This window comes from Eumetopias jubatus, unplaced genomic scaffold (assembly GCF_037043125.1).
Source record: "Eumetopias jubatus isolate StellerSeaLion01/CBP00866 unplaced genomic scaffold, mEumJub1_p1.0 scaffold_7, whole genome shotgun sequence".
In the NCBI taxonomy this organism is placed as follows: Eukaryota; Metazoa; Chordata; class Mammalia; order Carnivora; family Otariidae; genus Eumetopias; species Eumetopias jubatus.
The window spans coordinates 92,778,185-92,792,589 of record NW_028274813.1 but is presented as its reverse complement, the minus strand read 5'-3'; the positions used below and the strand labels follow the sequence as shown (position 1 = coordinate 92,792,589).

The 14,405-nt window shown below is 45.0% G+C and overlaps 1 protein-coding gene across 3 annotated transcripts; it reads left to right on the top strand.

The window, feature by feature from the left end:
• The first annotated feature begins 679 nt into the window (after nt 1-679).
• Nucleotides 680-14,324, top strand: LYSMD2 (LysM domain containing 2). Of its 3 annotated transcripts, none has more exons than XM_088024792.1 (3): nt 680-1,225; nt 12,427-12,758; nt 13,807-14,324. In XM_088024792.1, exons 1-3 carry the CDS (start codon nt 953-955, stop codon nt 13,847-13,849), a joined length of 648 nt encoding a protein of 215 aa, XP_087880918.1. In that variant the 5' UTR covers nt 680-952; the 3' UTR covers nt 13,850-14,324. The 3 variants fall into 3 exon arrangements, with proteins under 3 accessions (XP_087880918.1, XP_027956263.1, XP_027956261.1); XM_028100462.2 differs by lacking the exon at nt 680-1,225 and adding an exon at nt 1,697-1,802 and having other exon boundaries at nt 13,807-14,322; XM_028100460.2 differs by lacking the exon at nt 680-1,225 and adding an exon at nt 5,429-6,373 and having other exon boundaries at nt 13,807-14,322.
• The last annotated feature ends 81 nt before the right edge of the window (nt 14,325-14,405 follow it).

The following is a 14,405-nucleotide window of genomic DNA, read 5'->3' as shown; positions in this document are numbered from 1 at the left end:
GAATAGAGATAAGAGGCCATCGGTAGATTTAATGATAATACTTTGTGGAGTTATGATTTCAGTGTCTTAAAGAGGAAACCGATAAGAAAAAAAGATGGGTGCAGATAGTAAATTTTAAGTAGCGAGCCACGAGAATGGATGTACCTAGTGAGCCTGGAGAACTGGCTGTATCTAGTCACTCGTTCCAGGCAGCTCAGGACTAAAATTGGCACGGGGGTGGGGTGGCGGGCAGGGAAGAGTGAAACCCAAACAACTGGAGGGTTGGTTTGAGGTCACCCACCTGGTGTAATGTTCAAAGGCCTATCCCTTCTGCTGTAATGTTGAAAGGCCCGGACCCTCCTGGCTGTTGAGATGGGTCTGGAGAAACGGTGTGTGTTTAATGGCCTCAATGTCTTCTGTGACGTGGACTTTGAGGTCATCAGGGCAGTCGGGTGGGGGGAGGGCAGTACCCTTCATGGGAGAGCTTGGAGGTCTGAGAAAGCTGGCGCCTGCTGGGGAATCAATATAGGAAGCAGAGCAAAGCTTTGGTGTTTTGCAGTGGTCGGGGCAGGGCTCTCTAGAACCTGTGGGCATGCCGCAGGGTTTCACCGGCTCCGAGGACGCCTGAGGATGGGCCCTCCGTAGTCCCCGCGGCCGCGGGCTTTAGTGCGCCCCGCTTCCTCGCACCTCAGGGCCTGCCCCGCACCGGCTAGCAGGGTGGAGCCGCGGCGCTCGGCCCGGCGGCTGCGGGATCTCGTCTCGCTCTTCCGCTTGCAGGTGCGCCCGGGGAAGGCGGGACGCGCAGGAGGGGGGCGCCCGCCATGCCCGGCCCGCAGCTCCGCGTCGCGGCCTCCAGCCCGCCGCCCCCGCGAAACGGCCATCCGCAGCCCCTGTGAGGAGGAAGAAGAGGCGGTGGCGCAGAAGGCGCCACCCCCTTGGCGAGCTTCGCGACCCGGCGGCCTCCGCAGGACCCATGGCGGATTCCTCGCCCGCGCTCTCCCTGCGGGAAGGCGGCCCCCGAGCACCCCGGCCTTCGGGCCCCTCGCCGCCGCCGCGCTCGCGCTCGGGCTCCGAGTCGGAGGAGGCCGAGCTGTCGCTGAGCCTGGCCCGCACCAAGACCCGCTCGTACGGCAGCACCGCCAGCGTGCGGGCGCCGCTGGGCGCCGGCGTCATCGAGCGCCATGTGGAGCACCGGGTCCGCGCCGGCGATACGCTGCAGGGCATCGCGCTCAAGTACGGAGTCACGGTGAGCAGGGCGCGCCGCGGCGGCGGGGGCCGGCGGCACGGGCGGGGGCTCGGGGCGGGGGCCGGGGCGGGGGCCGGGGCGGGGGCCGGAGCGCCGGGGGTCGCGGGGGCCGGAGCGCCGGGGGTCGCGCCGGCGGCCATCTGGCCCCCTGCGCTCGCCTGGCGCGCGCTGAGGGCCGCGGCAGTGGTCGCCGAAGGTCGTTCTGTAGCCAGAGGGGCAGGCCGCCGAGGCTCCCTCCCCAGGTAGGTGCATGGAGTTCCCTGTGTCCTGCCCAGATCCGTGAGGAAGGCCAAAGAGTACCAGGGAGCCACGTTCACCCGATGTTCAGTCCAGATTACACCACCGTAGTGCATATTTACTCAAAGTCCAGCTGAGGTGTGGACTCAGGCAGAGAATTTTGTTTTCTCTGTAAACAAGCGCTGTGATGAGTCAGCGATGGTACATTTGTTTCCGCAGGATGGTTCTGGTTTTTATCGATTATGCTGCTTTATTTAGAAGTGAAATTACACCCCTGGGCTCACTGGCAACTGTGAATGTGACACCTGTCGCTAAGCTGCAGCCCAGAACTGGGGTCTAGGTGAGCTGGAGAGCTATGTTTATTATAAATTTATAAGTGTGTTTGTCCTAAATATATTGCATTACACCTCTGGGAAGAACATGGAAACTTGAGGGAGCATATTCTCTCATTAAAATTACTTATAATTAACTCTGAGCCATGTGATGGCCTTTTTGCATTTGAGTTCTGGATCAGTTTTCAATGTTCTTTCCTGAAACACCTTAGACACGAATGGGAAGAAAGGGATCTTATCTGTATCTTTCTCTTGAAGTGAAACTTTCTGGCCCTTAACAGAATGATAGAGACTAATTTATTTTGCACCTTCTAGCTGATACTGTATGTTTACCTAGCAGGTCATTTAAACATTTTGAGACCAGGGATCTTGCTGTGCAGACGTATACCGATAGTATCATGCCATGGATAGTCCCTTTCCCTCTGCCTGGGAGTTTCTAAATGTGAACATAGGACTGCAGTTCTTATGCACATCAGTAAGGCCTGGTTTTGGGTGAGGGCCAGAGGAAAGCAGAATTGGGGAATATCGTAGCTACCTTCTGAATGCCTGCTGCCTGCCAGGTGTTACATTTGTCCTGTTCCATCTTGTTTTTATTCAATTTGATTTTCCTAATGAGCCTTGGAGGTAGGTGTAATTAACCTTTTTACAGATGGGAGGATGGATGAGAGGTAAGGATATTATCTAAGTATGTTTATTCATTGAGAGCAGCTTGAATTAGCACAGTGATAAAGCATTTGCTTTTATCTAGGTATTACTTCTGATTTCCATCCTTATTTCTATCCTAGTCTTATCAAGAGCTCTCTTAGCATCTTGGTTACTGAAGAAGGAAGGTCTCTTCTGTATGGTTTCTATATGTCCTACCTCCTGGGCCAGGGTGACTGCACCAGGAATCCATGGTATCTGGAGAAGTGTTATTTCCCTGGTCCCTACCCACAGCAGTCTCTAGAGCCCAGGGCCCTCCATGGCTGCACTTGAGTGGCTAAACATACTAAACATTGTAGTATGTTTAATAGCATCTCTGACCTCTGCCTGTTAGATGCCAGTAAGGCCCCCAACCCCCACCCCCCATCCAGACATTGCCAAATGTTCCCTAGGAAGAAACTCACTCTTCATTAAGAACCACTGGTTTATTACATGTGTATCATTTACTTTAGGCCCTGAACTATAGTTGATGACATTTTTAGATTCCATAGAACCAGTGAAAGTGATAATTCTTACTGTAACAGTGAAGTGATATTATTGCTTTAATAGGCAAATATTAATTGGATTTACTCATTGTAAATTGAGATTTTAGGTGGATGCTAAAAAGGCAGAAAAGTTTTTTTCTTTCCCTGACTGAACAGAAAGAAGTTGAATTAGTTAAGTTTCTAATATTGACTACCAAGATCATAAGCATATTTAAATTATTGTGATGATATGTTGGAGATTTAGAGACCCAAGGCAGTGCACCTGGAAATTAAGACTCAGTCCAGGCAAACATTTGAATTTAACATCCCACGTCTGGCAAGAGCCGAGCATGGCTCTGCTGTCTTACTTAGAGGAGCTGGAACTCTCAGAGAAGCCTGTCTGCTGATGACAGCTCTCCAGCCCCCCAACTGGGAGTCCAGGCAGGACTCCAGTCCCTCAGCATGGAGAGACTGGTAAGAGCCAGTAGTATTTTAGGTAGAGGGATGTTCCCAGAACAAAGACTCTGACAAGGTGTGAAGGTAAATGTCTGGTTTTCCACACTGGGTTTCCAGGGGAACAAATTGGAAACTGGTTATCTGAAGCGGTGCTCAATGGCTAGCAGCAGGGTACATCCCAAGATGTGGGGGGAGAGAGGTGTTCCTCCAACTTGCCTGGCTAGAAGAATGCCCTGGGGCAAACTAAAAATAAAGAATCCTAACTGACCTTGAGCCTACTGAATCAGAATATCCAGAAAAGGAGCCCAGGAATCTTCATGTTTTACAAGCATGGCCTGTTTCTTGTTCCCAAAGCACTGTCCTTCCTGGAGTCTTAGCACTTGCTGTTCCATCTATATGGAACACTCTTTCCCTGATAGCTGCATGGAAGGTTCACGTCATGGGTGTATGACCTGTGCAGTCACACAGGGCCCCATGCTTAGAAGAGCGCTGCACTGCACTTGGTGTCATGCTCTACTATTGCCAACTTGAAAAAAGAATTGTTTAAAGATTCTATTTATTCGTTTGAGAGAGGGAGAGAGAGAAAAAAAAACAACAACAACACGAACAGAGGGGAGAGGCAGAGAGAAAGGAGAAGCAGACTCCCCGCTGAGCAGGGAGCCTGATGCAGGTCTCGATCCTGAGGACCTGGAGATCATGACCTGAGCCGAAGGCAGATGCTTAATCACCTGAGCCACCCAGGGACCCCGCCATCTTGAAATTTTTAATACTTTGTGAACAGGGCCCCACGTTTGCACTTTTCCCTGGGCCCTGCAAATTATGTAGCTGATCTTGGCTATGTGACTTGCTCCCTCACTGACTTTAAGTTCTTGCTTACATGTCTCCTCCATGAGGCCTTCCTGACTGCTCTGTCAAATTACAGCCCTCTTCCTTTCCCCCCGCCCCTTCCGTGCCTTGTTTCCCAGCAGTGTTTATTGTTCATCTCATTTTCCTTTTTTTTTTTTCCAGCTTCTATCTTTTTGGTGATACGTTAGTGAATAAATAGAAATCTGTGCCCTCATGGAGCTTATAATTTAGTCAGTGGAGACAGAAAGTAAACAAATGAAATATATGTCAGAGATTGACAAGCAAAATGAAAAGATGAAGCAGGGAAAGGAGAGAAGGAGGGCTAGTGGAGGTGGCTGTAATTTAAAATGATGTGACCACAAAGACCTCACAGAGAAGGAGGCAAGGGGGTGGGTGGGGGGCGTGCAGATATCTGTGAAGAACATTCCAGGCAGCAGGAACAGCGAGGGATGCAAAGGCCTTGAGGTGGGAACATAATTGGCAAGTTCCAGGAATAGTGTACCTGGCACTTAGAATGTAGTAGGGTGTATTTGGACCAGATCACTTTGGGCCTTGAAAGCCATTGTAAGAACTTTGGCTCTTTCTCTGAGTGAGCTGGAACACGTTGGAGGAATTTGAACAGAAGAATGGCGTGATCTGATTTGGGCATTAAGAGGATCCCTCTGGCTGCTGCTTTGAGCACACGCTGTAGATGGGGCGAGTGCCAAGGCAGGGAGACCAGAAGGATAAAGGCTTTGTAATAATGCGGGTAAGAAGATGGCAGCTTGGAACAAAGCAGCGGAGAAGGAAGTGGTGGTAAGCGGTTGGATTCTAGATGATTGATGCGCTATATATTTTCTGCTTATTTGTTTACTATTTCATTTGAGTATCTCCGCCTGAGAGATGGGCCCAGAGATCCAGGAGGCTTCTCTATAGGAAAGAAGAATGCGGATGTTGGAGAACCTGGCCAGGTCTGACGCCTGATGGAAGCCAGTTCTTCTGCCAGTGCCTTAGAAAATATCTGAAGAACCCTTCCCACATCCCTTTTAAAGTCATTATTAGTTATTAATAACTGGCATTTATTATTTTTTTTACCTGTTTTTATTGAGCCTGGTTTGTTTGAGTCCTTGTGCTACATGCTACAGGATAATACGTGCTTTCCTCTTATTATTTATGGTGAGTTTGTCTACTATTGCTTTCCACTAGCCTGTAGCTACTCGAGAAGCCAGGTCGCTTGTCTGACTCATCTCTGTACATTCTGTGCCTAGCCTGGGTCTTGCACATGGCAGGCCCTCCACATATGTATGGACCTAATCCACAGGCCTGCCTGGAGTGAAATCACTGGGCCCTGGAGTTGAGCAGACCCTGAAAGACGGAGCCCAGGGTAGGGGTTGAGTGACTGGAACGGCAAAGTGTAATTTAAGGCTGGCTCTCCAGCCTAAGGAAAGATTGGTGCTGGTTTGCTCCCCTTCTACCAGCAGGGAGTCTTGACATTGAATTAAACATAGGTTTACATTTGAGCATCTCTACCGAAGAAGCATTTGAGGAAGTGGTCTGGGAAACTGAAACTATTTGGGCTGAGTTGAGAAACTATTAAATACCGTGTTGATCTCAGACACTTATTTGCTTGGGCTGGAATTTCCCTGGCTGTGCCTATCTCTACTGAGACATTTAGGTCCTTTCCCTAACCCAGTGTTCTAGATTTAGCTATGGCCTTTGTGGTGATCCTAGCTCCTCTCAGTTGGATGCAAGCTTCAGGAGGAAACTCACCGGCTCCAGGCAGCCACTGTGAACTTTTTGTTTGGAAACCCTGGAAAAACATCCAGAAAACAGTATACAAACTAAAAGTGAGCAGGAGGCAGTGAGGAGACCTATTATTTGCATAAACTTTCTCATTGTCTCTTTGCTTCCTCCTGGTAGCTTGCCTGCCCTCTCTCCTCTCCAGAGGCCACGTTGCTTCCAGTGCCCTCAATCACTTCCTGTCCGGTTTTATTCCCAGGATCTTCTCACTTTCTTCCAGCGAGCTGCTAAACCTAGTTGCTTCTTAACATCTCCCCGAACAGAACTCACCTTGCTGAGAAAAGGTGAAATGATTGTCATTTTAGGGACAACAAGTGTTGTGAATTAGAAATGTAAGTATGTGTAAATCTTTTGTGTTCATAACTTTAGGCCCTGCTGCTGGTAGAAATTGTTGATCCTTGCTGATCAAAGGCAAGAGAACTATAAATAAACAATGCAACATGTAGTGAGAAGTATGGTAAAGTAGCCTTTAGTAGCTTGGGGTTTAATAGATTCTCATAAATTCTTTTTTTATTTATTTTTATTTTATTTATTTTTGGGGGGAGGCACAGAGGAAGAATCCTCATGTATTCTTTTTTAAAAAAAGTTTCATTGAGGGGCGCCTGGGTGGCTCAGTCAGTTAATCATCTGCCTTCGACTCAGGTCATGGAGAAAAGGATCATAATATCTTCTAAGAGTTCTAATTTACTGTTCTCTGCTTTATGTGTTCCGAACACAACCCAGGTCAGCGTTGGGACCGTACCAGAAAACTGCAATTTTCAAAGCCTGTAACAAATTAAATCCTTGAGCTATCCAAAACTTGAAACAGCTGTAGTTATTCTATGTATGATTTCAGCTCAAGTCATAATCTTGGGGTCCTGGGATTGAGCCCTGAGTCAGGCTCTGAGCTCAGTGGGGAGTCTGCTTGGAATTCTCTCTCCCTCTGCCCCTCCCCACTCTCATGCGTACACCTCCTTTTCTCCCCCACCCCGCTCTCTAAAATAAATAAATAAAATCTTTAAAAATAAATAAATAAAATAAAATCCAGTTTTTTACCTTGGCATCCAAGGCCCAATGTGGCCTAGAGTTTTGCTCATTACTCCCTATACTTCAGCCACACTGTTTTTTTCCTGTGCTGGGGCCTTGCAACTGCTCTTTCTCACTGGAATGCTGCTTTTTTTTTTCCCCCCTGGCTTTTTGCTTGGCTAGTTTATTCCTTAACTTTATTATGAGTCCAGAGTTTGCAACCTGTTCAATTGGTTCAAGCCAGCACTTGTAGAGGAAAAAACAAGTTAAGATCAAATTTATCACCTTTGGGGGGAAAAAGAAAACAAAGAGCTTGCATACCTCAGGGCAGTGACAACATATAATGTTAATTATCTGGGCTTGGTTTCATGAAATTTTTTTTATATATTCTTACTTTGTAGGAGAAATATTTTTTATTGTGAGAAATTCCTGCTTCCTTCTCATTTGCTAAATAAATACATGTTAGAATCTGCCTTTACTTGTTATTTTCTCACTTTTAACCAGTAATAATAAGATAGCAACTATTATCATTATCTTTTTTGAGGGCTTCCTGGGGGCTATGCATTATCCTAAATACTTTACAAAGCCAGGGTTTGAACCCAGAAAGTGTGGCCCCAGAGCCCCTGTTTCTAACTACTATCTTGTATTAGGCTCATTTCATCTTCAGACTCAAATCTGCCAGTCCTTAGATTGGTCCCCACCTTGATGCTAACTATGTCTGGATATCCCCGATGTCCTTGATGCTGTATCCCATCTAGACTATAGGGTGAATGTACACCTTAAATGCTTGCTGATGATACTGAGATGGAGATGGCATAGTCTCTGACTTCAGGAAGCTCATAGGCTAGTGAAAGAGGCAATTCTATAGGTGAATCAATGGGATGATATACAAGAACTAAGGGAACCCTGCCCTTCATTCCCTGTGCTCCTTGACTATACCCAGCTGTTGGCTCAGTTACCTTGTCTTGTGGTCCCTGTCATTGGCCCTTCGCCTAGCTGTGATGGGCTGTCTTGTTTTTTTTTTTTAAAGATTTTATTTATTTATTTGAGAGAGAGAATGAGGGATAGAGAGCACGAGAGAGAAGAGGGTCAGAGGGAGAAGCAGACTCCCCGCCAAGCAGGGAGCCTGATGTGGGACTCGATCCCGGGACTCCAGGATCATGACCTGAGCCGAAGGCAGTCGCTTAACCAACTGAGCCACCCAGGCGCCCCGGGCTGTCTTGTTTTGAATGATAGATGTATGGGTCAAGGTTCTGACAGGAAACAGATAGTGGGCGTGGGGGGTGTGTGGCCAAGAGAATTTAGTGAAGGAACATTTACAGAAGTATGAGCAGGGCTGAGGGAACCACCAAGGGATGGTGAAGCACCTGAGACTAGCAACAGCAGGGAGACATTACCCTAAGGCTTGAAGGGCAAGGGGAAGAAGTGGTGTACCCCACACGAGGAAGGCTGGAGCCATGGATGAGGGAGCGGTTACCTGGCAGGAACTCTGCCATAGAGGAGTGCAGCCACTGGAGACATGGTGCTGTATCTTTCTGCTCATGACTTCCTTTGGAACACCCACTGGCATTCCAAGGACAAGGGGGCTTAGGTAATGCAGTTCTTAAGAGGTCAGTCTCCTGGGGTTCAGAACAGGCTCAAGAAGAGTTGGGGTTGGATTGGGTGGTGGGGGTGTATTGAAAGAGAGAGTCACTAGCACAGCAGATGATTTATTGTCCCTTTCTGGTTACTTCCCTGGGTTAATCTCTTTTTTTTTTAAAGATATTTATTTATTAGAGAGAGAGAGTAAGTGAGAGAGAGAGAGAGAGCAAGCACAAGCCAGGGGGAGAGGCAGAGGGAGATCAGACTCCCCGCCGAGCAGGGAGCCCTACGTGGTGCTCAGTCCCAGGACCCTGGGATCATGAACTGAGCCAAAGGCAGATGCCCAACTGACTAAGCCACTCAGGCGCCCCTGGGTTCATCTTTTATGCCTATTCCTCTGACCTGTATTAATTAATTAATTAATCCATCCATCTATCCTAAGCACTTAATGTGTACAGGTCTTTGTTAGCCCCAGGGAAGATATAGAACTAAAAGTGCTTGTCCTGAAGGAATTCAGTTTATGCTTGATATTCTCAGCCCTGCCTCGGCACTCAGATCTGGTGTTCCTTTCAGTTTCTGTCCTCCATCATTATTCTCAGAAAATAATAGGCCCCTGCCAATAAGCATTTTGAAGAGCACTGATTCAATGAAGGTTCTTTGATTTACAAGTGATAGAAGACCTAACTCAGATTGGCTTAAGCAAAAAACAAAAACAAACAAAAAATGGAGTTTATTGGGTCATGGAACTGAAAGGCCCTAGGGTATTCTAGCTTTAGGCTTTGATTCAGAGAACTGATTGCTCTCCTCCCAGATGGCCTCAGGTTCCATGAGGTGGGGGATAGCTGCTCTTTCCAGCAGAAAAAATACAGAATCTTTCCCCTCCCAGACCCAGCAAAAGTCTCCCTGCATCTTTGAATTGTTCCAAGATGGGACTGTGACCTATCATGAAAGCCAGGACACTGTGACACTCCAAAGGGCAAGCATGAGTCATATGCTCACCCTGGAGTGTGTGGGGGGGGGGCGTTGCTCAGTGCCATTGGAAGCCCACATACTAAGATGGAGGAGGTAGATGCTAGCTTGTAAAAAAAAATAATAATAAGGGGTATTAAAGGCAGAGTAGAATATACCTGAACCTCCTATGGATAATGTATTCCAAGTTATTTAAATCTCTTAAATCAAAGCCTGAACCAGACCAGAGGTACTAGGGTTTTCAGATTTTTAATTTTGTCTCCTAAATGCACCTGCCTATTCCATGCCTCTCTTCCTTACCCTTACCTTCTCTCTTTTAATCAGAAACTAGAACACAAAAGACCCCCCCACTCTACACAAAAGACACTTTAATGTAGTATCTTTAAAAGAAAAAAAAAAAGAAAGCTTTAAGTGTACCATTTGTACAGATTCAGCTTATAGTAAGAAATCAGGAGATACAGGGTTCATTTAGGAATCGACTTGTTTTTCAGGCTCTTTGATGTAGAAATCTAATTGTTTCACTCACAATTTGGCATTAAAGGATCCCATAATTTGGTCCCATTAGTCATGCACTTTTATCCTGGTGTTGTATGGACTTCAGAGTCAGACAGAAATCCCAGATCACACATTTATTTTATTTTTTTTTTTTATTTATTTGAGAGAGAGTGTGCACGAGCATGAGGGGAGAGGGCCAGAGGAGCAGGGAGAAGCAGACTCCCGCTGAACCCAACGCTGAGCCGGGAGCCCAGCGTGGGGCTCGATCCCATGACCCTTGAGATCCTGACCTGAGCCAAAGGCAGATGCTTAACCGACTGAGCCACCCAGATGCCCCTCCAGCTCACATTGAAAGAGCCGTAGACACTTGGTCCAATCGGTCATCTGTGTGTGCATTAATTTCTTCGTTGGAAAATGTATCATCTGCTGCCAGGTGCTCTGCTAAATATTCTTTGTCTCATATATTTCCTATCTGTGTCTGTCTGCCTACTTACCCACCTACTTCTCTGTCTCCTCTATGCAAGGATGTGTAGACAACCCTGTGAAGGGTGGGTGACTCTTATTTTACACAAGAGGCAACAGGCTGAGGGAAAGGAGGAACCAGCTCACGTGGAGACGGTTGGTGTTGGGGAGCTGGGATTTGAAACCAGGTCTGTCACATTCCCAAGTCTGCGCGCTCAGCTCTCTTACCAAACCGTCACGGTTCCCTGCCTCAGCAGAAGGAGCTGTACAGAGACTGAGATGGCGCGGGGCACGTGCGGAGCCCAGCGCGGGGCAGTGCTGGGGCTCGCGGGCGGACAGGTGGGCAGACACCGGCAGCGCGGCTGGGGGACGCACGCGCACGCGGTTCTCCAGCGCACGTTGAGTCCTGTCGGCGCTCACAGCTTTGTGGACTTAGGCATGCGACTTACCTCTCTGGAGTCTCCATTTGCAAAAGGGAGATGACAGTATCTGGATGGCAGAACTGTTGTGGAGGTTAAATGAGACCCCATGTGTAGATTCCATTCTCCCTTTCCACCCCCACCTCCCATCCCCATCTCTGCGCTCTGCGGGAGGCATCCACAGGCTGGGAAGGAGTTTGAGGGTATAGAAACTGTATTAAATCCTAGCTGCTTCATCTGCCAGTGTATGATGGTTCCATGGTCCACAGTCTCTCTGAGTTTTGTTTCTTTTATTTGTAAAGTGGATCTTCAAATACCTGCTCCATAGGGTAGGAAATATGAGATAATATATGTAATGTGCTCCCCACCTCCTTTCCTTACCTGTACTGCTTCTACCCCTTCTTTGAGGCCCATCTAAAGTTAAAAGAATCAAAATCAGAGCTCCACGTTCTCTGTGAGGCCTTTCTTTTCTTTCTTTTTTTTTTCCAAGGAGCTTTTTTCTTATTTTTTCCCCCAGGAGTTTTTTATTTTTTATTTTTTTATTGTTATGTTAATCACCATACATTACATCATTAGTTTTGGATGTAGTGTTCCATGATTCATTGTTTGTGCATAACACCCAGTGCTCCACGCAGAATGTGCCCTCTTTAATACCCATCACCAGGCTAACCCATCCCCCCCTCCCCTCTAGAACCTTCAGTTTGTTTTTCAGAGTCCATCGTCTCTCATGGTTCGTCTCCCCCTCTGACTTACTCCCCTTCATTCTTCCCCTCCTGCTATCTTCTTCTTTTTTTTTTTTCTTAACATATATTGCATTATTTGTTTCAGAAGTACAGATCTGTGATTCAACAGTCTTGCACAATTCACAGCGCTCACCATAGCACATACCCTCCCCAATGTCTATCACCCAGCCACCCCATCCCTCCCACCCCCCACCACTCCAGCAACTCCGTGAGGCCTTTCTTAATGCCTGCAGCCCTAGTCTACACCATTCTTACAAATGCTCGTTGTATTTATCCCTGTACCAGCTCCTGTATCCATTAAATTTACCAAACACAATTCCAGAGACAAGGGAAGTGCTCCGTAAGTAAAATAACAGTACTAGTTTTTTTTTAAATCAAATAATAGAAATGTTAAAACAAGAATAGAATTTATTAGATAAGCTAAAATTTCAAGGATTTAAGTCTTCTTGGTAAAAGCTGCCTTGTAGGGGAAATATTATAGTGGGGGAAAATTCGTTTTTCCTTTTTTAAAGTTGGGAAACAATTTCCTGACAACTCTTGAAATAACCAGGAGTACCTGGGGAAGTGACTAAACCCAAATTAAGAATCTCGAATCCAGAGAAAGCATTGCACATATTTTGAGCCTGGATATTTTTAGTTCTGTTTGTGTAATAAACCCTACTAATGGATTTTTTTTATATATAACTCTGTATTTCCTTTTTTATATTTTAGATGGAGCAGATTAAAAGGGCAAATAAACTGTTTACCAGTGACTGTATATTTCTGAAGAAAACTTTGAACATCCCAGTTATATCAGAGAAGGCTTTGTTGTTTAATGGACTTAACTCAATAGATTCTCCAGAAAATGAAACTGTTCGTAGCAGTTTTTCTCACGAAGAAGAGCCGGTAGCAGCTGGGGAAGACCTTTCTCCTCCCAGTCCTCAAGAATCCGATGTTCAGCCCATACCGCCTGAAGAAGTGTCAGCTAGAGATTTCCTGCAGAGACTAGACTTACAGATTAAGTTGTCAACGCAGGCAGCCAAGAAACTAAAAGAAGAGAGCAGGTAAAAATATGCTGGTAAAATGTCAGAAGCTGAATAAATTTATGATGTCCTTGCTTGGCTAAGGTTTTGTTGTGTTTTGTTTCTCTTCTTTGCTCTTCTCTGTCCTATTTTTTCCTTTTGCTTTAAAAACTATATTTTAATTCTAGAAAGTCATTTTCAATATATGAAGCCTAAAAAGAACTCCTGCATTCTGCATAGGGCTTTACCTGTTGTCTCTGTTATTTATTATAAAAAGTTGCTTCTTTGGTTTAGTAGCGTAACTGTCCAGCGAGCAATTCTGGATAGCAGCCAAGCAGAAACGTCTCGTTTATCCCGTCAGAGGAAGGACTGCCCTGGGGAATCCTTGTGATCCTAATGCTATTTGTCAAAGACAGTGTCCATTATTTGTTACTGGATGTTTTTCATATGAGCTTTTTTCTTTGCTCTTTAATTTAGTACTAGGGCAAATCTTTTTCTCTTCTACAGAATTGATTTTCTTTTTCCTTTATGAATCCAAGAATGGCACAAGCTATTGTGTTTCCTTTTTTGCCCTGGCTACCAGGAAGCTAGCAACTAAAACTGATGTTCAGTTCAACTACTACAGTATTTCTTATGGTTAATATATTCGTACAGTTCTCCTTTTCTTAGTCCTGATTTTTTATTTCTATCTAATTCATCTTATTATATGTATACTTTTTGTTGTAGGCACATCAAGTCCTTTCGAGGAAAAGGTGGAATATAAAAAATAAAAACAAATATGAATATAATCATTTTATAATTCAATGTTTTATTTAAATGTAATAGAAAAATGTAAATATATAAGAATATATATATATTTTTTACAAGTACCCTTCTTTATTCCAATAATTGAGATGCCAATAAAATGCAGATAAGGTACACCCTAATGAGTATTTGCATTTCATACAACTTCCAGGGCATGCAAAATATTATAAATTGATACTCCTGCCCTTCTTTGGCAAGTGGATATTAAGGTATATAATAAGTATACATATTAGTTTTCTGAATAGTGCTTTTAAACACTGATTTATGCTGAATTTCTTTTTTTCAGAGATGAAGAAAGCCCCTGTGCAACTTCCCTCTATCACAGTTAGATGATCAGAGGTGATAATCTAACCTGGATTAAGAGATGGTTGAATCATAAAGAAACCAACAACTGAAGATTCAAAAGCATACATCGTTAAATCACAGTTTAGTAGTTCTACCTACTGCAATTGCACTGAAATGATTATTTCCCTCTGGCTTTCTATAATTTTAAGTTTTTATTATGGCATGAGAGCAAAATTGTATCCTAAAGCTCATCACTTTTGTAGGTGATGGTAGTTTTTAGACTAGTTTTGTAAATACTAGTTAACATAAAGCATCAAAGACTATATACATATTCAAGCTGAAAATGATGTTGATCTGAGAAATCATAATTATGTGAAATACATGGTTGCTGTTTAAGTGATACTGATTTTGCTATGTGTTTATAACTTAAGTGCTATATATATATTTCGATATGTATTACATATTCTGTATTAATATAAAGAACCAAATTTTGTCTGCTATTTTGTAAAAATAAACTACAAAAGCCTGAGTGAGAAAATAAACTATGTTTTCATATTTGAGTCTTCAATTTTTTCAACAAATGGAAAAATAAAGCTGATT